This window comes from Acanthopagrus latus, chromosome 20, assembly GCF_904848185.1.
Source record: "Acanthopagrus latus isolate v.2019 chromosome 20, fAcaLat1.1, whole genome shotgun sequence".
NCBI lineage: Eukaryota > Metazoa > Chordata > Actinopteri > Spariformes > Sparidae > Acanthopagrus > Acanthopagrus latus.
In genome coordinates, this window is record NC_051058.1 from 5,915,075 (window position 1) to 5,940,821 (window position 25,747).

The following is a 25,747-nucleotide window of genomic DNA, read 5'->3' on the forward strand; positions in this document are numbered from 1 at the left end:
GATTAAGAAAACAGTCATATACATATGTATGTGTCACACAGATACTGCTTTTTTTAAAGATGCAGTTTTTGTGTTGTAGAGTGCTGTATTGATTATTAAAAAGGTAGTTTAAGTAGTTTATCTGTCGGCTTGTGTTAACTAATGAAAAAAGTAGCCACGTGCACAGGAAAGAAGATATTGGGATGCATTCAGGACAGTTGTGCATTTGAATTATTGATGATTTAGTCATAATCAAATCATGAGGTCACGGACGATTCACTGAAGGACTGCTGTTCTAAGCAAGTTATTCAAATGACTCTGCTTTAGTGTGATGCCAACCTCTGAAGCTGTGTAATGAAGTAAACTATCTTTTGAGAGTAACAACCATCCTGGATGTGACCTCATACAAGTGCAGCCTCTTCACAGAACTGCTGGCTGTACATTTTGTACATGTTGTACATGTTGTAGGTTAATTATTGGGACAGACTAATGGGTCATTTCATACTGCAAAGCTGTACAAAAAGTACACTAATAACAGGACCACGTGCACTCCTCACTGCTGTCTGCACCTATTGTAAAAAAAAAATAATAATTAAAAATCAAGCTTTCTCCTTGCTCACAATTCTTGTGGAGGAGTAGGAAAGGAGGGGTAGTGTGGGTGGAAAAAACATGACTGAAAAGATTTACCAGCACCAGAAACTAGTCAGAATTACATGACAGTGAGGCAGCCTTGAACAAGTTTGTTTGTGTAGGTTGAAACATTAAAATCAAAACGTTACCTTCTTGAGACACAAATCAGAAATTCTCAAGTTTCGAGAAAACACCGTCGCTCCAAAACTTCCCAGTGTGTGCTGACAATGTTGCCACTATGGCTGAAACCCATGGTTACTCTCATGAGCGATTCTTCTGACTTTATTATTTCAGACTGCTGAATTTTTGTCTAAGATTAAAAAGAAGAAAAAAAAAAAAACATGTGTATGCAAGCCGCAATATCAATGTGAAAGCTTAAAGCCTCACACATTCATGTGAAGAATACGTCAAATGACTGGTGTGGTTCTGAGTGACAAACCTAGTGCACAGAGAAATACACAGCTCGGGTGAAATTAGCAAATCTTGGCTGACATGTTTACCATATGAACTTAAAAGGTGATAACGTGCTAGTGTGTTTTTGCTGCCCCCAAGTCTCACCACTTTCATCAGCATCATTCCCAGACTAAGTCAAGACATTTGAGGATCTCATCTTGACATTTTTTCACCATTTTCTGATTTTACAGAACAAACAACTAATCTATGTATCGAATAAACTAAACAAAATGAAAACAATCATTAGTTGCAGCCCTGCTTTTCATTCAAATTTAACCGCACTCATCAGCGTTAGCACGAACTTGTTAAACCTTCAGCACTATCAGCAGCAAGGTGCCAGCACAGCACATGCAGCACATGTGCAGCCATGTAACAAGGCAAAAGCATGACCTGCTGCAAATGACTGAATAAAACGTATTTGGCCATTACCTTTCATCAAAATATTGGCACTAGACATGAACATGTTCTTTGGATCAGGTGTACAGAGACAAATATACAAGTTAGGGCCGTAATGAGATGTACATCAGCAGTTGACTGAGCCCATGTGATAGACACGCAATCAGAAATATAAGAAATGGCTGGGATGGAAGGCAGTTTGTTTCTAGCAAACAGACATCCATCATATGTGTCTGGTTTCTTTCTCTACTTTGTAAAAGACTGCAGAATAAAACCAAGGCTGTCTTACCTAAGTAAGTTCCGTCAGTCCAAATGCTGTTTGCTTTAATAACCCTCATTACAACCACTTACTGTCTATCTTCCAAACGCAACAGGCACAAAAAAGCCAATTAGGGATAATGTGCGAGGCCAGACACCTGAGGATGAACTGCACATACCTGACTTCTCTTTCGCATGGAGACAGCTGCTGTGTGATGAGCTGGGCTGTGCAGGTGTGATGGCAGACTGTGTCAGTGTTACCACTAAAGGTTGGTTAAAGGACATGGGGAAAATGAAACACATACGCCTGCTGAGGCAGTGAAGCTGATTTCTGAAACAGCGAGTAAATTACACCAATTTTAGCCCATAATCCTACAGCCAGCCAAGTGTATTTACTGTGGACGAGGTCAGGATAACATGTGGTTAACATCTTAAGAGGAGACTGATGGAGGATTATGAGAAATGTTAAATTGCAGTGCACCAATTCAACTTCTTGGGAATTGTTAAATTAGTAATTTTCTACATTTTTCATTGTCTCAATAATGTTCAACATTTCGAAGTGACTTGAACATAAAGAACATGAGTGAGGAGATACAGGTACGTGACTCCTTTACGTAAAGCAAAACTTTCACCAAAATGCAACCTAGGCTTCTTTAGTGGATGTAGATGAGTCTAACCTTCATGAAAAAGCGTAATTAGAGGCACTTTTAAGATTTACCGTATTTTTGTTTTCAGGTCTAACTCATTTTCAATGGGAGTTCTGCGGGCACTTTAGCGATAGCATCAAAATGGCTATTTTTAAAACACTAAGAAGGCTCGACACAACATGAAACTTTGCTTGTAGTATCACCAGGGTCTCTACACTTGAACACCAGCATTGAGAACATTGTTAGTCTACACAGAGTTTACTAAAAAGAGAGTTTTTGAACAACTCACGTTACCAGTTGCTTCCTTGTTTGACAGTTGGTAATTTACAGTGCGTGCACACTAGTAGGTTGCTTGCTGACCTGATGGCGTGTTTAATCTAACAACAAATAAACAGTATTAAATGTACCAAAGTACTTAAACTAAACTCAATTTGGAGGTAAAAGTACCTTATACGTAATACTTTTATAAACTTGATACTCAACCTTCCCCTAGCCACCAGGTGCACCAACCATTCACTGGGAGTCAGTCGTGCAGCAAACTCCCACCAATTATGCAGTTCTGTGCACCTGGCCAAGCTATAAGCACGGCTGCCAGGGATTCTGAACATTTCTGAAGCTGACAAACAATGACACATTGATCAACTTGTCACGTTAACTGTTGATTTCTCAAAGGCAAGAACAATAACAGCTTTGCTATTTGTGTTTGTGAAAAAAAAAACAACAACAACAAAAAAAACCATTCTTGATTAAATTGGATATTTGATAATTGCATAATCAGACTGCTTTCTCAACAAGCAAAGAAGTCAACAACAAAAGAAAAAACAATACAATTATATAGAAAGTTGACTGCATGCAATCAAAATGCAATCAGATTTCTGGCAAACTAGGCAGCTATTTATGCTCCAGAACTCAGTGATCTCAACCTGACAAAGTCTGTATTAATTATATGAAATGGCTGCAGTATATGAAGTATATAAAGTCAGTCAGTCTTACCACATTCCAGAAGAGAGGGTTGAAAATGATGGCGACCACGGCGATACAAAAGTTGGAGTCGTGAAAGTTGATGTGTTTTAGGAGTTCTTCCATCCATGTCAGGTCCATCTGGGAGAAACAACCCAGTGAAGATTGATCATGAGGAGAAAAAAAAAAAACACAACATACTTTCAAAACACAAATTATTTCAAAGATGCATCCTTTAAGTGCAGCTGGCTACTCATGACAAACGTGCTAAAAGTCATCAGAGGTCTGCACAGGAATGAAAACATTAGCAGGTGTCCATCCTTATTTTGCACAAGTCTTAACTGCAGAAGTAACTGCAATGGGAACTTCAGGAAGAGAATATCAAATATATCAATTCACCATATCTATTCACCTCAGCAAAGTGCAAAAACTATTTTTTGATATTTGTATATTGAAGTATTTGAAGTATTTTGTTTGTGGATTTTCATTTTGTGCACAAAATGAATTTAAACATAAGACATAAGTGGACGGAAATACACTTTTTACACAGTCTGTAGTCAAACCTCCTAACTTCATCTGGAGATTACTGTACCTTTGTGCAATTTTGGACTTACTTCACATGCAGATATATCTCAGTTAGATTTAGAACGATAGAGAGCTTCGACAGATGGATCCATCTTTTTTTTTCCTGATTTACTTCACATTAGCTCCAATTTGGCCATGGTTTGTATTGCCCAGTTAGTGCATAGTACAACTACTGTTGTGCTGCTGCATAAAACACAGAACAGGCTTTCGCACAATATTTCTGATGGTGAATGGAAGAATACTGGGGCTTTTTTTCGGCATATGCCTGTTGACGTCAAAGATGAAGGACTAACAAAGTATGTCTTTGAGGCGTAATGTCCCACGTTTGTTTCATGCCTTTTAAGTGTTTCAGGACCAATAAACTTAGACCAATCAGGACAAATATTGCGTAATTTGTCCTAATCATATCAAATATAGTCTCTGGGCACAAACAGGACAAATTAAATGAGAAAAAAATAATAAAAATGCAGAAAATGGTTGGATCAGCAGGTGACACGCACAGTAAACGCACTTTTTCACTTTACATTTCATTACATTTACATTTACATTTAGGGCATTTAGTAGATGCTTTTGTCCAAAGCAACTTACAGTAATTCATACATACATATCATCCACGTCTTTATGGACCTTGCTTTGTGCACTGGTGCACAGTCATGTTGGAAGAGGAAGGGGCCCGCTCCAAACTGTTCCCACAAGGTTGGGAGCATGGAATTGTCCAAAATGTTTTGGTATCCTGAAGCATTCAATGTTCCTTTCACTGGAACTAAGGGGCCAAGCCCAGCTCCTGAAAAACAACCCCATACCATAATTCCTCCTCCACCAAATTTCACAGTTGGCACAATGCAATCTGAAATGTACCGTTCTCCTGGCAACCTCCAAACCCAGACTCGTCCATCAGATTGCCAGATGGAAAAGCGTGATTCATCACTCCAGAGAACGCGTCTCCACTGCTCTAGAGGCCAGTGACGGCGTGCTTTACACCATTGCATCCGACGCCTTGCATTGCACTTGGTGATGTGTGGCTTGGCTGCAGCTGCTCGGCCATGGAAACCCATTCCATGAAGCTCTCTGCGTACTGTACTTGGGCTAATCTGAAGGTCACATGAAGTTAATTCATACATACATATAATCATACGCTGATGGCGGAGGCTGCCATGATGACAACACTGGCTCTACCCCTGAGCCACACTTTATATTGAAAAAGCAACTTTAAAAATTTGTTGTTTGTTTTTTTTGTTTGTTTTTTTTACTTAAAAGTTACACTTATATTGCGTTGTGTTGACGTGGCATTGTGCTGCTGAGGGTCAATGGAGGATTTGCAGGCGAGCATGCTTTTGTTTTGAAAGAGGTCTGAGCCGGATGTTTTTGAGCTGTCAGGGGCTCAGAGACGAAGCAGACTCTTTCGGTCGGTCGTTTCGGGACGTTCGCGGCTCGTCCGAGCAGTTACGCCGATTCGTGTGGCACACAAGACACGCAGAACCGCTTCGCAATGAACAGTTTTCGTTTTTACCTTCGAATAATCGACGTTGTGGAGTCCTCCGCAGCAGTCCAGCAGCTCAGAGTGCTTGTTCCCAGCAGCGGCGGTGTCGCTGTCACTCATCCACCCTGAGTGACCGGCGCTTATGTACACATAGGCTGTGTGTCGGGGGAGATAACGGTTTATTGCACAATTTTAGGTGCAAGGTCTTACTTTTCAGTGAAAGAAAGGTGCAGTGGCTGTGGAGAAGTACACATGTCCAGATGACCTCTAACCCCTCTCGGTGCATTCTGGGAAATGATGTCCGCCGGTTCTTCTTTGTTTTAGCCAGAAGCCATGGATTGGTTTCTCACACACACGAGGCCACTTCTTAAAATCTTAAAAAATCTCAAAATTGTGGACTTGCTTCTACACATGATAACCTGCAGGATTTTTTTTTTTCTTTTCTGCTGTTGTTCAACCGTTTGCATTCAATGAATTACCTATCGCTCTACAGCGACACCTGCTGGCTGAAAATATCCAGGCTTTTCAGAGATTCAGGGACTTGTTGAAGACAAACTCCCAGCACTGAAACTGATAAACGTGTATTATATTTAGCTTCAGATAAATCTTACCAATCATTAAATGCATTGACATGAAACCATAATTAATGGCTCAGTCTGTGACAGCAGTGAAGATAAATATACATGAGTAAATAACATGATATAATAAGAGAATCACTACCACTAAGATTGAAATCAGAGGACCTTATCATAAGTGGATTGGCAGGTCTTTAAGTACACGTTATCCTCAAGATATGAATCTGTGATCAGCTACTCACAGCTCACGTGTTTGAACCAACTTATGTAATTAAATATATCTGGTCGGTTGGAAGTGACAATAAGAAATCATCATAAAATCTAATGAAATATGTCCTCCCCCTGCTTTGTCTATTTTTATAGTTTCTCATTCACTCTCCTCTCCTCCTCCCTCCTTTTGATTCTCTTCTCTCCTTTTCCATCCCCTTCTTCCCTCGGTTTCTCTTCTCTTATTCTTCCTGCCCTCTTCCTTAATTTCTCTCTGTTTCTGCTCCCCTTATCTCTCTTTTTTTCTCCACTCCTTTGCTCTCCTCCTTTTCCATTTCCTTTTCATTCCTATTTCGATGACTCCTCTCATCTTCGTCCCCTCCTGTCCCCCCTCCATCAGCTACTTTCCTCCTCCATTCTCCTTGTATTGTCCCCCGCATCCTCCTCCTCCTCCCCCATCTTGTTTTTCTCCTTCCCTTCCTTTTTCTCTTTCCTTACTCATCTCCTTTATTGTCTCCTCTGTCCGTCAGTTAGGTGGAAGGTGCCGCATGTGGAGGGAGAAATGGAGCAAGCGTGTAAATACCCAGCGGCTCCCTGACTGAGTATACTGTCCGTTCATCAGCCTGCGAGGAGATGAGGACTTCATCATGTAAAACAAGACGGGCATGACATCCAGCCTGCAGGTGAAGATTACGGCTGTAATTGAGACTCCCTCCTCAGTCTTCCTCACTTCTCTGCTCGCTGCTTGAGCTCCTGCCACCCAGCAGATTCAAACGAAACGAGGAGTGCACACTCAGACAGAAGAACAAATGAATGCAACACCAAAATCCATTTTTATCTTTTGTATAGTGCCCTTTTGTTTCATACCAGCAGCCAAACTGTGTCACTCAAAGTCTGCAAATTGTCTTGCTGCATTGTCTTCTTTCTTTTGAGCTATTATTGCGTTCAGGCTCTATTTATCGACAGAGGCTGTTCTGTAAGGCTCCCCTTTCTTCCATATAACCTTAAATATTCCCTTGGAGCGTACTTGGTTTAAAACTTTCAAAGGAATAATAGTCACAAATAGACATGCTAGAGCGAACAGATGTAGAAATAAGTAGAAATGGAATGAAGTAATAATAAAATAGCGGAGTCAGACAAAGGCAGCCAGGGGCAGAACTGTATTGAAAGTATGAATACAATAGAATTGCCTGTAAAGTGGCAATTATAAGCACCTCTATATTAACAGTGAATCATTAATCTACTTGTCATCTATCATCAAAACAAATTCAACTAGCTGGTGTAAATCAGCGGAGTGTTTAGCAGTGAAAGGGGCAGATATTTCCCTCAGGTGCTGGTGGAGACCGAAAACAGAGCAAAAGGAGCGTGAGTGGGGGAATTACATTTGCCAGGCTGCAAAAAAACAAGTTTGTGAACAAATAGTGCTTCTTTCGTTTGGGATGTTAAGGAGAAAATACCATTGTCTTTTCAGTAAATTTGCTGTTTATTTTACGGCAGTAGGAAAGGTCATAAGGTATTTCGTTACGCCAATTGAGCAAATGCAAAAACACTATTCAAATCTTGAATAGTGCTACGTATAATACTTAAAGGGAAAGGTCGACATTTTGGGAAATTTACTTTTCACTTTTATTTCCATGAGTTAGATTTGATGAATAATACAGCTGTCATATCTGCATGATAATTTTTTTAAAAATGATAAAAAACTAGAGCCAAGCCAGTTTGCTTACCAAAGTATAAAAACTGGAAACAGGGGGAACCAACTAGCCTCTGTCCAGAGGGAACATATTACCAGAGCCTCCAAAATAACTCATTAACAAGTTATATCTTATTTGTTTAATCTGTACAACCACCTAAGTGTGAAACAACAGTTTGCTGTCACTGAAGCTTATATGTATGACTAGTTCTTGAACTGGGAGCACTAACTTAAGGGAGTGCCCATTGCAGCCTAGGCGTATATCAGAATCACAATCAGAAATACTTTAGTGTCCCCCGAGGCAGAAATCGCGTTGTGTTACAGCTGCTCCCATTCAAAGTCCCACAATATGCAGAAAAATAAAAACTATATATAAGCAAGAACAACCAAATACAGAACCAAAATACAAGAAATGTACATTCTACTAGAATATATTAATTGTCAGAGAGTCCAGCTCCATCCCCCACAACGTCACTGGACTTGTGGATCAGTCTGCTGTCCCAGCACACGACAGCACAGAGGATAGTGTTGGCCACCAGAGACTCATAAATCATCCTGAGCATATACACTTCAGGACCTTTACTTTTATGCAAAATACTCACTGAACAGGGAAAGAGGTGAGCATCGGACTGAAGGGTTGATTGATGCACTCCATACAGAAAGTTAAAAGGGCACTTGGACACTTGTGACACCTTCTTGCATAGCGTGTCAACTACTTTTGTACCTTTTATAAATATAATGATAGCTAGTGGCTGGATTTTTGCGATACACCTTGTGTTGTTGTGTTCCATCCTGAATTGTGACCTTCATTGCTGCTTATAGTACGGGTTAGGGTTACCTAAACTCTAGTGTGCAATCTCTCTCTCTCTAACGCACTCTAACATGATGCATTTTTTAATAGTCCTGTAGCTGATTTTTGTGTGTGTGTTTGTGTGTGTGTGTGTGTCTTTGCATGGAAAAGAGGAACAGCGGAGACTGAATCTCTTACAGCTGCGTAGTTGCTCTCATGCAGATGTTGCTGACACCTGGCCTCTCTGTACACATGGTGTGTGAGAGGTCAAGAGTGTAGAAAATATTCTTACTCAAGTAATTAATACAATCCCATGTTTTGTTTTGTTTTTTAAAGGCATCTGAATCACTCTTTTATGTGCACATATGCATGTTTATTCATGCACAAAAGACCACACAGTGTAAAATCAAATGTGTTGCAAGACCTTTCAGTCACATTCTGTATCCGATCGGTTTGCAGGACACACAAAACACATCCTTTCCACTGACAGTTAAACATTCACACGGCTAACTGTGTTTGCTCTTCTGTGGATTAGACAGGAAGAGCATGTGTGTTGTGTTTTCATCCACACTATCAACACACGCATGCTTGCGCGCACACACACAGGATCAGAAAAAGACCGCGACTGTGCACACTGTATTTTTAATAAGCAGGGAGAAATAACATGCAGGCTGCTGATCTCGTGATTCTCTGCACTGAAGATTTCACTCAGTTCCTCTGACTGGGAGTCTTTCAGCTTGTAGTGATGCTTTCATTTAACACAGATGAGGATAAGACTGCTATCAGATTGTCCTTCTCATGCTCTCTCTCTCTCTCTCTCTCTCTCTCTCTCCGTCTAACACTTTAAATCAATATACTGAAGCCGGTGAGAAGTCTGTTTCAACCCTCGTCCTCACTTTCCCTCAGATGTGCCTGCAACACACATCGTTACCCAACCCAAGCCCGGAGTCTATCACTGAAGGTGGATAGAAACTTTGTTGAGCTGTTGTCAAGGTGGCGTAAAGAGAGTGGATCAACATTCTATTTTCATTTCAGCAATAGCCATTTATTATATTCTTAATCAGTATTCATGTTTTTTTGTTTTTGTTTGTTTTGTGTGAAGTGGAAGTGGATTTAAAACTGCCCAGAACCTCACTTGAACCCATCTACACAACATCAGTGATGTTGGTGAAGTTTACTATTTAAAAAAATTAACCATAAGCACTGCATCTTGAACTTTGCCTGCAAGAGGAATTTGCAGGACAGGATGCATGTAATGCAGTGTTTAAGCTTTGGACTGTATGATAATTGCATTGTTTCCCACAGAATCAGACTTTAATTGTGGCGGTGGCTGTCCCACTGGGGTGCCATGGAGCATGCGCACTTGAGAAATCCGCCGACCGAGTTGACTAACTTCCAGTTAAGCGCTGAGCTAACTTGGATGGGGATAAAATGCAATCCGGCAGCTCTTCTACACCGTCCAAACTTCATGGGACCGAATTGCGCAAAATCTGACAGTAAAACTGATCATTTCGCGGGACGAAATGTAGCTTTTGGGAGAAAGTCCTCAGTGCATCACGTGACGATGTAATTACACGGCTTGGCTAGGACAAAAACTGCCTTCAAGGCCTGATGCTCTTTGTGAGGGCTTGATCTTGATGATGAGGCCAGAAATCTTCTTTGTAGTGGAAGTTTCAGTCAACTGTGTTGAATAATTCTCCTCCTCTTCCTCCTTGGTTTTACTGGCCGACTAAAATAGACACCGCCATCCACTGTATTGGAATATATAACATGCTACTCACTCTGTGGTGCACTTTCTTGAGTGAGAACAGGACTCCCAGCACCAAAAATAGAAAATCAATATGTGGTGGCCAGCGTTATCGCCAATATTGCCGCAGACCGCCGCAAAGGCATTAATGTGTGGGAAACACTAGATTGATATGACTGTTCACACTTCACTTTCCTAACCCTAACCTTGTAAGTTTTGTGTCTAAATGTAACCAGACCAAACACAGCGTTATCACATCACACACTTGATAAGAACACAAAGAAAAACAGTTCCAGCAAGCAAGAATTTTCTAGCATCTGTTTTGTTGACTGGGTTTATAGACCTTAATAGACCTTTGGTTGTTGCATAATTAATGAAATAAAACAGAACAAACAAACTTGGTGCAAAAGATTCTCCAGTGAACAGCTACAACTTCTTCTGGGGCCTCACGGTGTGGAAAAAACACATTGAAACACAAACCCTCACGACCAGAACACGACGCTCACGCGCTCAGGTAAACACCATCTATCAAAACAGCGTCATTTCCTCCAGCATCCTCTCCCGTTTACAGTCAGACGCTTTCACGGTGGGCGAGACGCAGGCAGAGGCAGAGAGGGGGGAAGAAAGAGCCCAAGCCCTCTGTCCCGAGCGGAAAGCACTGAATCATCAGCGACAAATAACAAATACGCCTGACGTCATGCAAAAACACACACAAGAGAGGCGGAGAAGTGAAGTGAGACTCAGGCAGTGCACATGCAGGCAATTCACACACCTCATGAGACATTCAAAGACAATGAATGATATGATTGATGAAATATGTTAATGAATACAAATATACAGCCGTTGTGCACTTGAAGAAATCATTGTACAGTTAATTCACTGAATAGCATTTGTCAACTTTGACATTTTATACACTTATTGTTCAGTTTTTAAGATATGATATGCAACATTTCTGCATTAAACAGGGAGTTATATAGTTTTTGCAGGAGAAATTCAAACTTAGAATTTTAATAGTTACAATATGAATGAGGTAATAATACAAACTCAGATTTTTTTTTCTATAACTTAATAAACAAGGGGGAAATAAACACCTCAGAGCACTGTTTGAAGCTAGAAAGGTGGCAGGCTCCACCAAATATAACATAATGTGAAACAGTGTGAAATTCTGTTGTCCCTTAATGTCCAAAGTGTTTGTTTAGGAATTTTAAAAAATCAGTCAATAAAGGTCTTTCTCTATACAAACACTGTGTTAGTCTCCCGGTAAGAAGACTGAAAACCCTGCTTATAACCTGCTGCCACCACAACCCCACCCTGGATAATCAGACAAACATGGGTGGATGGAATTTAACTGTGTTAAAACTAACTTGAAAATAGGGTCAATTTGTCACTCTGTCCTGGAAAATTAGATAACATATGTTTGTTTAGTCTCTCAGCAAGTTACGGAACAGGCGGAGTTCCTAGGGGTCATGGAGGAGGAGTGCAGTGACTCCCAACTTTCTGGAAGTCAAGACAAATCTGTGGAAGCCACCGGACGACAAGCTTAAAAGCAAAAGTATAAAAGTGCATATTCAAACAGAGGGGGACAAAACGATAAGCACTGAGCCTCATAGAGGAAGATCAATAAACAAGAGGGGAGGTGATGAGGAGGTTGAGGTGTAAATAAAGACAACGTTTTGATCAGTTACAGTATTTTTTTGCTTACAATCTAATACAAATATAATCAGTATACATATTATAATCTGTTGTGTTCAATAATTAATTAATTACAAACATAATCTTATTGTTCACTTTTGGGTGTTGATGTTGTGGTTGTTTGGTTGAATTGGTTTTGTGTTGTATTGGTTGCAAAGTTCAGCTGTTATTGAATCTATCCCAATACAAAGTGAGAGACGAGGAAAAGTGAAATCTTTTGACACAGCGTATCTGCCCGCATTCTACATTTATCCAAAGTGACGGAGGCTCAGCCACAGTTTAGGTAGGCTATTGTTCATGCCTGAATGAAACAGTTGAAACACAGATTGAAGAAAGCTTCAGATTCAAAAGTTTAGGGAAACTGTTGTGAAGGCATTTTAGACTTGAGTATACAGCCGTACCACTGACACACAATTTGATATTTGGGAAAAATTTGTGACAAGAAGAAAACATGGGGGAAATTAGGCAGTCACGGTAAATCTCCCTTTTTGTGATTCATGTTTGTTAGTTGCAGGACATCTAACCGGACACTGGACATGATGTGGGTAAAGAGGCAAGGAAAATGGGCGAGGGATGCATTTGGAAGACGAAATCAGAAAAGTCTGATGACGTGACTGAAACCTTAGCGGTCACAGGGTCCAGTAGACTCGGCGTGCTCTGTTCACTCATTCATTTGTTCAGTGTTCAGGAGGGGTTTAAGCACATGCTGTGTCCTCGCGTGTTCTGTACTCTGGGTATATGATCTTTTTTCCAGTGTTCATTTTAGTGCAGTCCGGTGTGCCGCAGACAGTCAACAGGTTCATGAAACTCAAGGGACCCACGAAGAACAAAGCTACCATATATATATATATATACACAGCTGCAGACAGGGGAATGTGAGAACTGATGTGATCCGCCGAAAGAGATCTTGAACATCTTGACCTGAACAGAAAATGGTCAGGCTGTACTTGACTCTGGCCAAGGGAACTGATTTATAATTGTTTGGCCACTTGTGCGCAGGGGGAGCTAGCTTTCAGAACAACACCGACACATCTTCAACTCCTCGGGTAATATGGTGAAGCAAACACTTGCTTTTTTTTTCCAAGATATCCAGTAGGTACGGACATGATAATATATTTTCAGTCACCTGACAATTTTTAAGTCCATATTGTGTCTTATTTGACTTCTGTCTTGGTCTTAACCAGCTCTTAACCTGCTAAATGCTCCATCTCACCAGTTTGTCTGACTCTGTCGCTATCCCTTGAGCATCATTTTCTTGATGCTCCCCTCCAGTGTAAAGAGGGAGAGAAGTGAAGTGATTAGTCTGTGATTTTGAAGATGTTATGTAAGTCAGTATACCTATATGACGTAACGTGTAATATGTAACGTAAATGTAAATGTACAAATATGTCATTTCTACTACCAGGGTTTTCCTATCAAACAAAACAGACATCTGCAGCGCTGTAGCCAATGCTCAGCTGCTGGCTGGAGTGTCAGGGCTGATTCTGCATCTTACAGCCTGTTGTGTGCTGACTCGCATAAGGTGTCTCATCACTTGTTATGTCAAACAGAAATTAATTTAATTTTTTGCAATCATTGCTGCTCATTGCTGTTTGAATAGTCAAAACTGGATGCCAAAACCTAACTCAGTATTTTAATTACCCAAATATGACCTGTTAGGTATTTCCTAAATCTATCTCAGTAGTTTATTTCTTAAATCTAAATAACTATTTTCATTGCCTAAGACTTAATACACTTAAAAGTACCTGAAAAGAGAAAAAAAAAAAAAATCACAAAATCTAATGGTAAATAAACCATTAAACCAAACCCTGCTTCCCAGCTGGACATGGACTTCCAGCCAGAAGTCATCTACCTTGTCCTCTTGGCCAAGCTGGAGCCGGATGGGAAACACCATTTACCTCATGACCAATATTACAGAGCAGAGAGGGGAAAACAAAAAAGACAATCACAGTCTCCGGTAAGTGCTAGAGTGAGAATTCACCTGAATCTGAACACAGACACTCGTTGTGCGCCAGTGCCGGCTAATATTAGCTCACGGCTAATATTGTTAAGTTTGGCTCTTGACTGATTTCTGACCCCAGAACAAAAATAATTATGATATAACGATCTTTTCACGCTGTACAAAAGGAAATTGTCCTTCCATTTCTGGGCCATATTTAGCATCATAAATCTATTTGTCAGCTGCCTATCCATCCATCCGTGCCTGCATACACATGGCCACCAATTATCCATTCATACATCCATGCACAGAAACATTCAGTCATGCGTCTCTCCTTCCACCTGCAAAACTGATCCAAGCTCTATTTCCCTCAGCGTCATTATGCCTGTTGAGCTGGTCTCTGCCGGTGTCAGACCGGTGCGATGGAGCTCACCAGCAAGGAATCAGATAAGGAAGGACAGGACATTGATAAAGATCACCGTCTTGTTTATGTCTGAGACAGCTCTGCCATCACTGTCGTCAGTTCGACCCAATTAGCACTGATGAGAATGTGTAATCCTAAGACCACATCTATTTGGAACTGTGCGCCTCGTCCAGTGAGTGTTGTCAAACCAGTTGTTACTTACGCAAGAAGCTCGTCTACGGCAATTACGCAAAGGGACACACCGATCCATACACACCAGCGACTTACTGTAATATTTGACGGTGTATTTTTTGTCAACAAGATGTACCGACAAAGTGTATACGTAATCTGACCGGAAGGACGCCATTTGGTTAAGCAGATCAAGCTCATGATGTGTAGTAATGGATGTTGTTGTTTTGGTACAGGAGGTGGAACTCACGTGTTCCCAACTCGTTGGCAAGTAAACAAACAGAAGAAGCTTCATTAGATTTAAATGGCTACCTGCTGCTGCAGTTATGTAGTCAAGGCTAAACGGGAGTCTTTACTCACACCAAAGTGTTTTATCAGTATCAACCCAAACCTCTTTCCACTATACTGGGGACAAGGGGAAAACACACATCTAAATCACGGTGACAGGCGCGTGGCAACCGCGTTAACAACAAAACACACATTTGCATAAAGAGGAAATTAGTGGAGCATTGAAACGACGATGCAAGCAAGACCTTCATCATCACGAGTGTAAGGACAGTAATGAAAGCAGACAGTGGGGAATATACCAACTCTGCACGTGCACATCAGCCTACGCAGCCGCGCTTCATCAATAAGAAGCATATAAATAAACGTTGTACAAACAAATTAATTATTTCCAATGCCTCACTGGGAGAATGTGTTAGCCTCGTCTTGCCTGATCACTGACCTTGTGTCTGTCTGAGGTTTGTGCAAGTTAGAACCTATTAGCCCATTCAACACGTGCAGCTCGGCACAGGTGATCTGATAATGTTAGGGGTTAACAGGTCCGGCCATAGGCCTCCTGCACCGCTAACACAATCACAGGGGCCGCCCTGATAATATCAGACATGATGCTGCCAATTTTTAAAATGCGGATGATTAAATGATTACATCATTTGTGGGCCGGACCACAACATCCATTAAGAGGGGCATCCCAGAGCAGACGGCGGCACTGCCAAGCAACAGTAAACATTCTAGCTGCCCAGGCTAACGTCACCTAGCATGCTGCTGTTTACAGAGACTTGAACTCTCACTTCCAGTTGTCACAAAAGACTAGAAAACCAGTGCTGACCATGTTAACTTTCTGCTTTTTGCTTGTGCCTGCTGCTACTAAGCTGTGAAGTTGCTTATATAGGCCCACTCTATCGGGCGGTGTCACCTTCGTGATCAGAGTAACAAGCAGTTTTACTTCTAGCAATCTAATTTATGCTTTGAAAAATCTCTGCTTGTCTAGTATGTATCCAAGTTATCGTAAATTTATGTTTGCCACAGACGTCCCCTTTGAGTGGAGCTATTTTATACAGGTACACCACTTTAGCCTTCGGATGCATGAGGACAACCTATGGCGAGGGATCACGTTCCACTCGTTCCCCCCTCCTAACCCTCTTTCCTTCTCTCCCTCCATAAACTCTCATTTCCCCCACCGTCCTCACTCCCATCCTCACAGTGTAAATGAGGCGAGCCTGCATTTGAACTCTGTGTGTAAACAAAGAGCTGCCTCGTTGTCGACGTGGATCGATGGAGCTGATGGTGACATGTGTGGCAGCAGATGATGGGAAACGATAACGACCTCTGCACACGTCTGGGCCCCATGTGGGATCATTAAGTGTCACATGAGGGGGGGGAAAAAAATGCATGTGTCAGTTGTGGTTTGGCGAGTTCAGTCGAACATGGACAGAAATTCAGAGACTTTTCACATTTCAAATTAAGTGTGATGAACCAGAAGTGAACTATAAATAGTGCAGTTATTATTACCACAGTCCTCGTTTAAAGTTGGCCCCCGTTTGAGGAGGCCTTGACATTTACTGTGACATAGACAGTCCCCAATTAAATATCCTAAAGATGACATCTTGTTATAGTTACACGCCGTGGAATATATTCTCCCATGAGGGCTGAATCTGAGGGAAGAAGGAGGCTTCTACCTGTTAATCTTCTCCCACATTGTCACCAGGAAACATGCGTCAGCTCTCTGTGGGAGACTCTCTTCAGCCGGCCCTGGGAAGGGGATAAACGGGCTTTTTCTAATTTGATTACAGTAATTTTATGAGTCTGTCAATGACACGCCTCTGTCGCGGTGACGGAGGCTGGTCGCAAAAGAGTCTTTCATTTTGGCTGCCAGTCTGAAAAACAGAATGAGTCACCGAGCACACAGCGCCGGCGTCCGAGCAGGCGGCTGGTCTGTCTTTATTAGCAGTAATACGGCCTCACGTTTATATTTCCTGTTTCTGTCTGTCTCCACAAACAAACATCCAGAAATAAACATGAAACATGCCTTTCCCCTTATCTATCATTACATTATGCCTTTATTTCCCTTGCTCACTTGCTGGCTTTACATTTCTGAAGTGAGGATGCACCTCTTGCATAGGCTCACTGCGGGCACACTGTAACACAATCATCAAAATGAACGCATCAGACGTTTCTGCAAAACCCCAAATAAGTTAAAGCCTTAGATATTTTTTCTATATTGTAACTTTGCTTTTGTTATTGTTACATTTTCCCTTGTCACAATGCTGTGATTACGCTCTGGTTTGGTTGAGGCACAGAGCTACCAGGTTCTGGTTAGGAAGACATCGTGGCATGGCATTCAATTATCTGTTTCAGTCCCCGCAAACATGGCTGAAAATGTCCCGACAGGTTGGTTCAGATTGAAAAGCTATTACCCAGGCTGTCACCTGCAATATAACTTGCAATAGCACCTTCAGCTCCCAACTCAAGGTCTGAGCTGTAGGGCATATGACACCACACGAATCAGTGGGTCGGATCATTGCTTCAGTAGTTATTATTATTTATCAATTAATTTCTGATTTTCATCTTATCTGGCGGAAAAATGCTACAGTGACTACAGGAAACAGCCCAAACTCCCAAGCGGATGTCATCGCCTACAGTTTTTATTCTAACTGATTACCCCAAGATGGCACCACTGGTCCAGCACTTCCTGTTTATTGTCATCTTTGTTTCAAAGATGTCAGAGAAGACTCAGAGAAGGGTCAGCCCCCCGGCCAAAAAACTTGCCAGGTCAGAGGAAACGGCGGAGGAGATTGTGAATTAGATGAATTAGGGAATGACACAGCAGAGGAGAACAGGACTCCAGAGGACTACAGAGGATGAGAGAGCTGAGGAGACAGATGATGAGGCAGGAGAGGAAACATGGAGGGCTGTGAGTGAGCGAGCGAGCGAGCGAGCGGTCAACCAAATGGCCATTCATCACCATACACACCACCGGCTCCTGCTTTCGGCGCTCTGTGTGTGCAGACAGGAGAGGTGCCCATCAAGGTGTTGCGGGTGTGAATGGAAATATAAAGGGCAAAGGGGCATCGGGCCAAAGAACAGGCACTCCAGTCAACAAGCAGGGTGGCATGGTGTTATGCCCCAGCCTCTGTTCGCGGCATGACGGCACAGGATGCCGAGGCACATGCTAATGTGAACCAAATCACACACACGTGCCGGGGTTGGCACGGGTTGGGAAACTGCTTGAATTCATTTTTTAAATAGGTCCTTAAATCTCTGGGTTTAAGCTTTTAAGCAAAGGGTGCATTTGATTATGCCCTAGTTCCTTGAGAGCACTTAACGTGGCACTTCACCCGAAAAAACAACTGATTTATTATACGCATAATCTCACCCACATCCGAAAACAAAGTTTTGCACACATTCGTTTACTTTGCTAGTAATTGACAGTAAATCGGCATTTATATATGGCCCCCAGTGATGTCATTTGTGGTTAGACCACATACAGACACCGTTGTTTTAGCTTTATTAGCTGTTAGCTGCTGAGCTTGTGAGCTGTGTTTGTGACAGACAGAGCAGACTGGTACATCACACTCTACATTGCGAAGGTCTTATTGAGTAACTACCAGCGAAGTTCACCTCAGCCTTCCAGGTCATCTTTCACTGTGTGTGTGCAGCACGGAGGGAGATTCTACAGGCAGGGGGAAAATATATGTTTTAGTCCATGATGCTCCTCCAGGAACACTTGTTGACATCTTCCTTTTTCACATGTTTTGCTGTGAAATGCTGAATGCTAACTCTGTCACTGATTTTGTTGCTCTCCTTATGGCTTTCACATTCACTCGCTCACCCATGCATTCGCCCGTGGTCCTCAAAAAAAAACAAAAAAAGCCAAAGTCACTCACTGCATGTTTAACCTTTTTGCACTCACTCAGCGACTTACTTATGCATTCAGTCTCAGCGGGTGACTCTCGCACTCGCTCGCTCTCTCTCCAGTGACCTCAGGAAGCGCCTCTCTTTCCTCCTCTGTTTTTGTAGCACACATTACAAAACACGCTCGCCGGCACAGACACGCCAACACACGCCCGCGCGCCCTCTCTGCTCTTGACCTGGATCTTCTGCAGCCCGAGACACTTTGAAACCCACATAGAAACACAAACAGTTTGTTCAGATTATGCGGAGACATTACGCAAACTGTTTAAAATGCAAAAAAAAAAAAAAAAAAAAAAAACGGTGCCGATTCCGCATGCGAAATGAGTCTTTGGACATCGGACCGCTGAAAGCACAAACTGTATTGTGCATCAGAATTAGTTATGTGTATATGCCCGTGTGTGTGTGTGTGTGTGTGTGCGTGTGTGTTTTCTGTGCTTGGCACAGAGCTGCCATTGTGCTCCTGCACAGTGTGGGAGTTATCATCAAGGGCTCCATGCAGAATGGGGCAAGAGTGCAATGTACCCAGACAGAAACACAAAGAGCAACGGGGATACTGTACGTACAGGTGTATATAACCACACAGATGGATGTCATAGTCAGTGTTCTTGTGTTTCGCAGTAATCCTCTGCATGTATGCGACGTGCACAATCTTTCTTTCTTTATCATTTGCAACATCCTAAGCTGAGGCTGCCGGGTTTCTTTACAGCTAGGAAAACAGAAAAACAATCTTGAAGTCAGAAGCCCACTTTTGATTTTATTTTTTTTAATTATTCAGGCGTAGATGTTTGCTATTCCATATTGCCACTCAAAAGCCGAGCAAAATTAATGAACTTCTTACTGGTGGTTGCGTTTTATTTCCCCCTTAGGAAAAAAGTTTTTTCTTCTCCTCTTGCTGCACAGTTTCTTCCTAAAACGTGTGGCTGCTTAACTTGCTCTTGTATATATTCATCTATATGCAAAATATATCACATTAGATGGTAGATGCATAGCTACAGAATGCGGGCAAAAAGTGTGTGTTGAATCTACTGAGTGTATCAGAAGTGGTCGAGGCAATGATGAATATTCCTCAGTCAAATTGGATCAACATTGGAATCAATTAGGAATGATGTGAATCCAAACTCTGAAGCCTAACAGGGCTGGGTTTCGATGTTGAGAAGTTAAAGTATTCCTTTAAGGTAACTGTTAACATGATCAGTCTTGGGTTATTTGGCAGGACCGACGGAAGGGTTACCCTTTCCATTCTTTTGGCACTACATTTTCTCAAATTGTCAACTTCTGCATTCTTACGCACAGGAGCAGCTGTGCCTGCCAGGCACTGTTTTACACTGCGGATCAGTGGTTTGGGTCAGAACTTTCAGCTGCTGTTTCTTGCTGACGGTACTGTTTAGCAGTTCAATGCTCTGCTTCCCTTTCGGTACTACACACTGCTTGTCCTCTCATGGGGAGTGCTGACGTTCATTGACTGCCGGTAATACACTGACTAAGGATAAGTACCTCATGCAACCTCACATCGAAAGACCCACTATCCCCTAACTAAATTAAGCATTAAGCCTAAACCCTGACCCAAAAGCTCACCCAACACAGCGTTGTATATGATACTACAACTTGTCAGTTTTTCATCAGTGGCCCGCGTGTTCATGTACTCGCTGTTTGCTTTCAGTGGGGTAAGATTGCATCGGCTCCTGCAGAGAATTCTTGGGAGCATTTTGCTAAAACATTGATTAAAATTCCGGAGACTGATTGGACCTGTCAGCACGGGGACCTGTTCAACAAGGACCAAAGGATAAAAGCTGGGATTCACCCAAGAGAGCATAAATCTGTATTTAAAAAGAAAAGGAAGATGAATGACTGGGAAGCTTTAACAAGGAACCTTTTTTTAACTTTATCTAGACTTCTTTGAGTTGTACAATGTTGTATCATAGTTCGCATCCAGAGATAATTTTTGGGATTTAATCAGTAGATCTTAATGAAGCAGACTTCTATTCAGCCTTCACCTAAATGACAGTTAATCACATGGTATCTGTAAGTAGTTGTAGTTCTGTGTTAATCGTATTACATCATGGGAACACATTGACAGGTTACACAGTTGACGTGGCGTACTGAACTGCACTTTCTTTGTAGGATGTTTCTTTGTAAGATGTTTGAAGCACAAGGTGAAGACAAACACTCCTGTACATCAGACCTTGAAGACTGACAGCATACTCTTCCTGTGAGTGTTTGAGTTGCATAACACAATGAGTCACTTTGCTGCTGAGCGCGCCCACATCTGCCCAGTGAATGGTCTGTGTCGGATGCCTATTGTTTTAAAGTGGCTAATAACAATGTTTCAAAAGTTCCCCTTAACTAGGCTATCAGTGTAGTTTAGTCCTATTACTTTCTACAAACTCTGATCACGAATCATGCCGGGTACATATAAAGTCGAACTGAATATAAACATTTCAGCTGAAGAACCTGTTATGTATAATGTTGGCGTTCATTTATAGTTGTGAAGTTGTGATTATACAATCTATTTAAGTTGGACTTATTTGTCTTTATAGCGCAACAACGTTCTCCAACAGCGACACAGGCTGACTTGGTGGCAGGGGAGGGCTAAGTCAGAGCACGTCTAGTTCATGATGTAGTTTACTGTTTGTGATCCAAATCACAGGGAAATGTACTGAATACTGAGGTGCCAAGACTTCACCCTGCTGTGAGTTTTGACGGTTAGGTCATTTGTCGTCACCACAGCTGGAGACCCATCAGAGAGATCTCTCTTTTGCCCCGTGCACTCTTAACAAACAAACAAAAAAAAAACCACCTGGCTGGGTAAAAACTTCCATTCACTCCTGTCAAGTGACTGCAGAAGTCACGGTAGTGTTTGCTCTTTTCATTTATCTCTCTCTCTCTCGAACATCGTTCAGCGGGTGTCCTTGTTAGTCGCTCTCAAGAGAGAGTTGCAGTCATCAGTTCCAGAAACAAGTGATGTCTCTACTTTAGAATGTTGTTGATTAGGACTTCTCAAAAAAAGTTAGACATCGTATGAATTTAGTCCGATGAGATTGACGACCCGCTGCTCCCTGTTTGTACAGCATGTTTATGACGATGAACGTGACATTAGAAGAAAAAATAGACACGCAAACTTGTCTGTTGGCAGTGGGAAAGGAGTTCATTTGTTGCCTATTTTGAGTGGGTTTATCTTCATTTATTAAACCGTCATATATACGCCAATTTATAAACAAACGACGAATTACAGGACAACAGGAAGTTGCAATGTTTTCCGTGAAAGAACCGGCATGACTGTGGAAACTGAGAGAGAGATGGGGAAACCAGGTAAAATGAGAGTAAACAGAGAGACAGTCACTGGATGGTTAGGTCTCCATTATGTCAATGTTGGTTCCTACGTTGATATGTGTGTCCCCTTTAGTGCAGGACCTGAGATGGCTCGAAAACTGGCACTCTGGGTTACTGGCAACTGGGTTACTTATTAATACATCTGGGTGTTTTACTCTGCCATCATAATAGAGCTGAGATCAGGCCTTTTCTAGGCCAAGCTGGGATTCTTACAGTTGTTTGTTGCTTTGGATAGTAGCCAGGCCGTTAGCTTGATGCTGTCTTATCAACTTCTGCCAACAATAATAACACAGGAAAAATGGAGGTGGGAATTTGAGAAGTTGTCTATTTATACTTGAAGTGATGCTTCACTAATGCATGATTCATGGTAATTTGATGTAGCATATGATATGCATTGAGTTAAAGTCCCTAAAGTCCCCATGAGTTCAGAATTGTTCTTGAGGTGTTTTTTCCACCTATGTCTTGCTCCATATCTCACCTACATGCCAGCATCGGGCCCAACAGTGGGGTGGGGTATAATGTACATCCCATGCTATTGGCTGCTGTCTGTTTTTACAGGTAACACGTAACCATGCTGAAGCGAATAGCAATCATGTAGCCATTTCATGAGGACTTCAAGTATAAGATTTGTACCCTGATTATATGTAAAGTGTGACTGTAAAGTGTAGTGGTATCCGAGCTAGCTAAGCCAACTAGCTGGCTGAACCAATTGCTTGAGAAGATGAAGCAGCTGGCTTTAGGGGCTAATGCTAGCCTAGGGCAAAGCAGTTCAGTTTTAGGTTATTTGTACAGCGTCTTTGAAACCACAAGGCAATTTAAGTGCTTGCATGAGCCACAGAAAGTCAGAGCACTTCACCTGACTAGACTGGCCTTCAACTGACTGTCAGTAAACTCACGTTCGTCATCTAATAATCATCTTACTGGGTATCATTACTAAATGATCATTGTCATCTTATTAAAATTCACACTCCTAGCAACAAACGAGGTAATTTCCCATTGTGGGCAAACAACAAAAGAACTTGTTGGAAATTAGTTTTCGTGTTTTAATAACTGTTAACTATTTCAAATCTGTGGCTTACCATATACCGGGGTGCTCGTGTGCAACATTCGGCATGCCGTGTCAGCTGCTGAATTTATTTAGAATCTTCATTTTCATTAGTTTCGCCGCTGAGACAAACATTTGCAATAACCAGGCCCGGTGAACTCATCTCTCATTTCCTTTGCAAACGTGATCTAATTTTCCCGCGGTGACTTCGAGGCAAGGAAATGTTCAGTTCGGGGACAACAAGTCAAACAATTAGATTCTTAAAAAAATCACAACTATGCTGGTAAAGTGTTTGTCGTGTGTGTTTAGCATACACGATGTAGGTGTTTGAGTGTTGTTGCACGTCTGTCTGAGGCTAGTGCTTTGTCTCAGAACCATCACTTACTGTTCCTCACCATAATCTACAGAGCCAGCAGCTCAGTGTCTGCCCTGCTGTGAAGTCTCAGGATGGAGAGAAACAACAAGTGAATCAATTATGTTTTCCATCTGGAGGGGAGAAGAAAAAATTATTCTCTATCCAGGGGAGCAACATTTTCAAAAAAGGTTTAGACATTGCTATTATTTTGGTCTAAATAGGGTTTAGTAAGGAGCGCTCATTCAATAGCACACACAAAAAAGTTGCGTTTCCTGCCACAAAACTTTCTCTGCCGCTCACAGCACAGCTCAGAAAAAGCTTCCAATGATAGACTGAGAAAAAAGTGTGCACATGCAAATGAACGGCTGGTAATGTGATGTGCTACCAAGCAAGTGAAAAGTGAGAGCTGTAAAAACAATACTGGAACAAAGTTTTGTTTTTGTTTAATGTTATTCAAAAATGAGTGAAGTTAAATTACCAGAGAAAAATGAAGCAAAATGCAAAACAGTATTACAGTGTCCATTAAGGTAAATATAAACAACAAATGGCACCATAAAAGCTATCTTTCAGACCATTATTCACAGGATTTTCTGAATTTCATTAATTTATGTGGCCTCATACATACAAATGAAGTGCTGTATTTTTTTAACACAAAAATCCCCCCAAATTAGCCCTGTACATGACTCATGTTGCTACTATTGCTAATGCTTAGGCAGAATAAACATCGCTGCCTTTAACAATTGAACGCCGTGAACAAGCCAACCCTCTGTGTGGCTTACGCAGATGATAACACACAAACACCAAATGAACACACAAGCGATGTCACTCCTTGAACATATCATCTATAGGGGTGATGGATGGACTTGGGCGTGCAGGGCGAGCTTTAGTTTTAGTCTTTTACGGTGTATTGGCATTGTATCATTTTGGTAGACATCCTGGACTCTTTCAGAACCTTTTATCATTGTTTTAAAACAAGTACCTGTAAACCCTCTTTCTTACTTCCATGTAAATTTGAGATACACTTTCAATAAATGAAATTATATTACATATACAATATATTTGAATTCCAAGTGATAAATCTGCCACCAGTGTCGCTGTAGATGTCCTGTCTGCTGTGCGAGAATGGAAATCTTTGTGAGCGTAGCGATAGTAAGGAGGTTAAAGATCGGCAAAGGGTCATCCAACTCTTCAGTAGTGATATTAGTCCTGACGGAAAATGGACATCAGTAATACTGCGTCATTCCGCCTTACTATCTACTGCCCTAGATTACATTTTCATATGTGCATTTTACTGTGTGATGGTTGTGCCGGTTTGCATACTGCATAGAATGGCAGCGGGGAGGAAGGAGGCCATGGTCATGTTCTGTTTCCACCCTCAGAAGCAGAGCACTGAACAGCATATGGCAGAATTTTTATGCCACAATGACGCAAGGTAATGTCAAAGCCTGAACAGTCTTCTCTGGAGTGTATGAGGCAGTTTACAAGGTTCGGAAGTAGATATTCCACATTCATTTAAAGATGAAAGACAACTTTTATTCTGTCTAGCTGAGGGCAATGTGATGATTTTTCTCATTGCTGCTCACTGACTGCAAATAAGCCTTGATGGATGGACCTGAACGTTTGCAAACACTATGCCAAAGGTTGTCCTGCTCATCCAAGTGGTTTTCACCCACACTCACCCATAATGCTGCAGTTTTATCATTAGCACCTCAACATTTTACGAGCATCTTCCTTCCAGTATAAGATAAACAGTACCAGGATCCTCAAAAGTGCAGTATGTGAGATTTTCAGTTGAAGATAATCAGCTGCAGCCAAACTAAGCGAGCTGTGATGTACCGTGGTTGAAGCTGTTGACATTCTGGACAGGTCGTAGAGCCCAGACGCATTAAAATCAACATTATCAACAAAAGCAGACTGTAGCATCATGCCAAAAAGCTGGCCTCGAACACACCACAGAGACTCGAGCCAACAGCCAACTAGCTTACACTTTCTGGGTGTGTGTGAGTGGAAACGCTTCTCCATACTACAGGACTGGACACATCCATGTCTGAGTGTGTGGATCAGTGAGAGCCACCTGACCTTGACAAAGACGCATAAATATCCCTGGAATACCATAAACTGTAACACGATACAAAAGAGCGCAGAAATACACAACTGCAGTAAACTGTAGCCCACAAATAAAGTGTTTTATAACGTT

The 25,747-nt window shown here is 41.7% G+C and overlaps 1 protein-coding gene across 1 annotated transcript in view; it reads right to left on the reverse strand.

Moving 5' to 3' along the window:
* The window catches only part of pemt (phosphatidylethanolamine N-methyltransferase), a 53,656-nt gene extending 47,838 nt beyond the window's left edge, over window positions 1-5,818 (reverse strand). The window contains exons 1-2 of the mRNA XM_037082161.1: window positions 5,419-5,818; window positions 3,357-3,464 (exon numbers count right to left, since the gene is read on the reverse strand). Coding sequence (XP_036938056.1) covers window positions 3,357-3,464; window positions 5,419-5,508 — 198 coding nt within the window. The 5' untranslated portion in view covers window positions 5,509-5,818. The remainder of the gene's footprint in view (window positions 1-3,356; window positions 3,465-5,418) is intronic.
* Window positions 5,819-25,747: the final 19,929 nt, after the last annotated feature.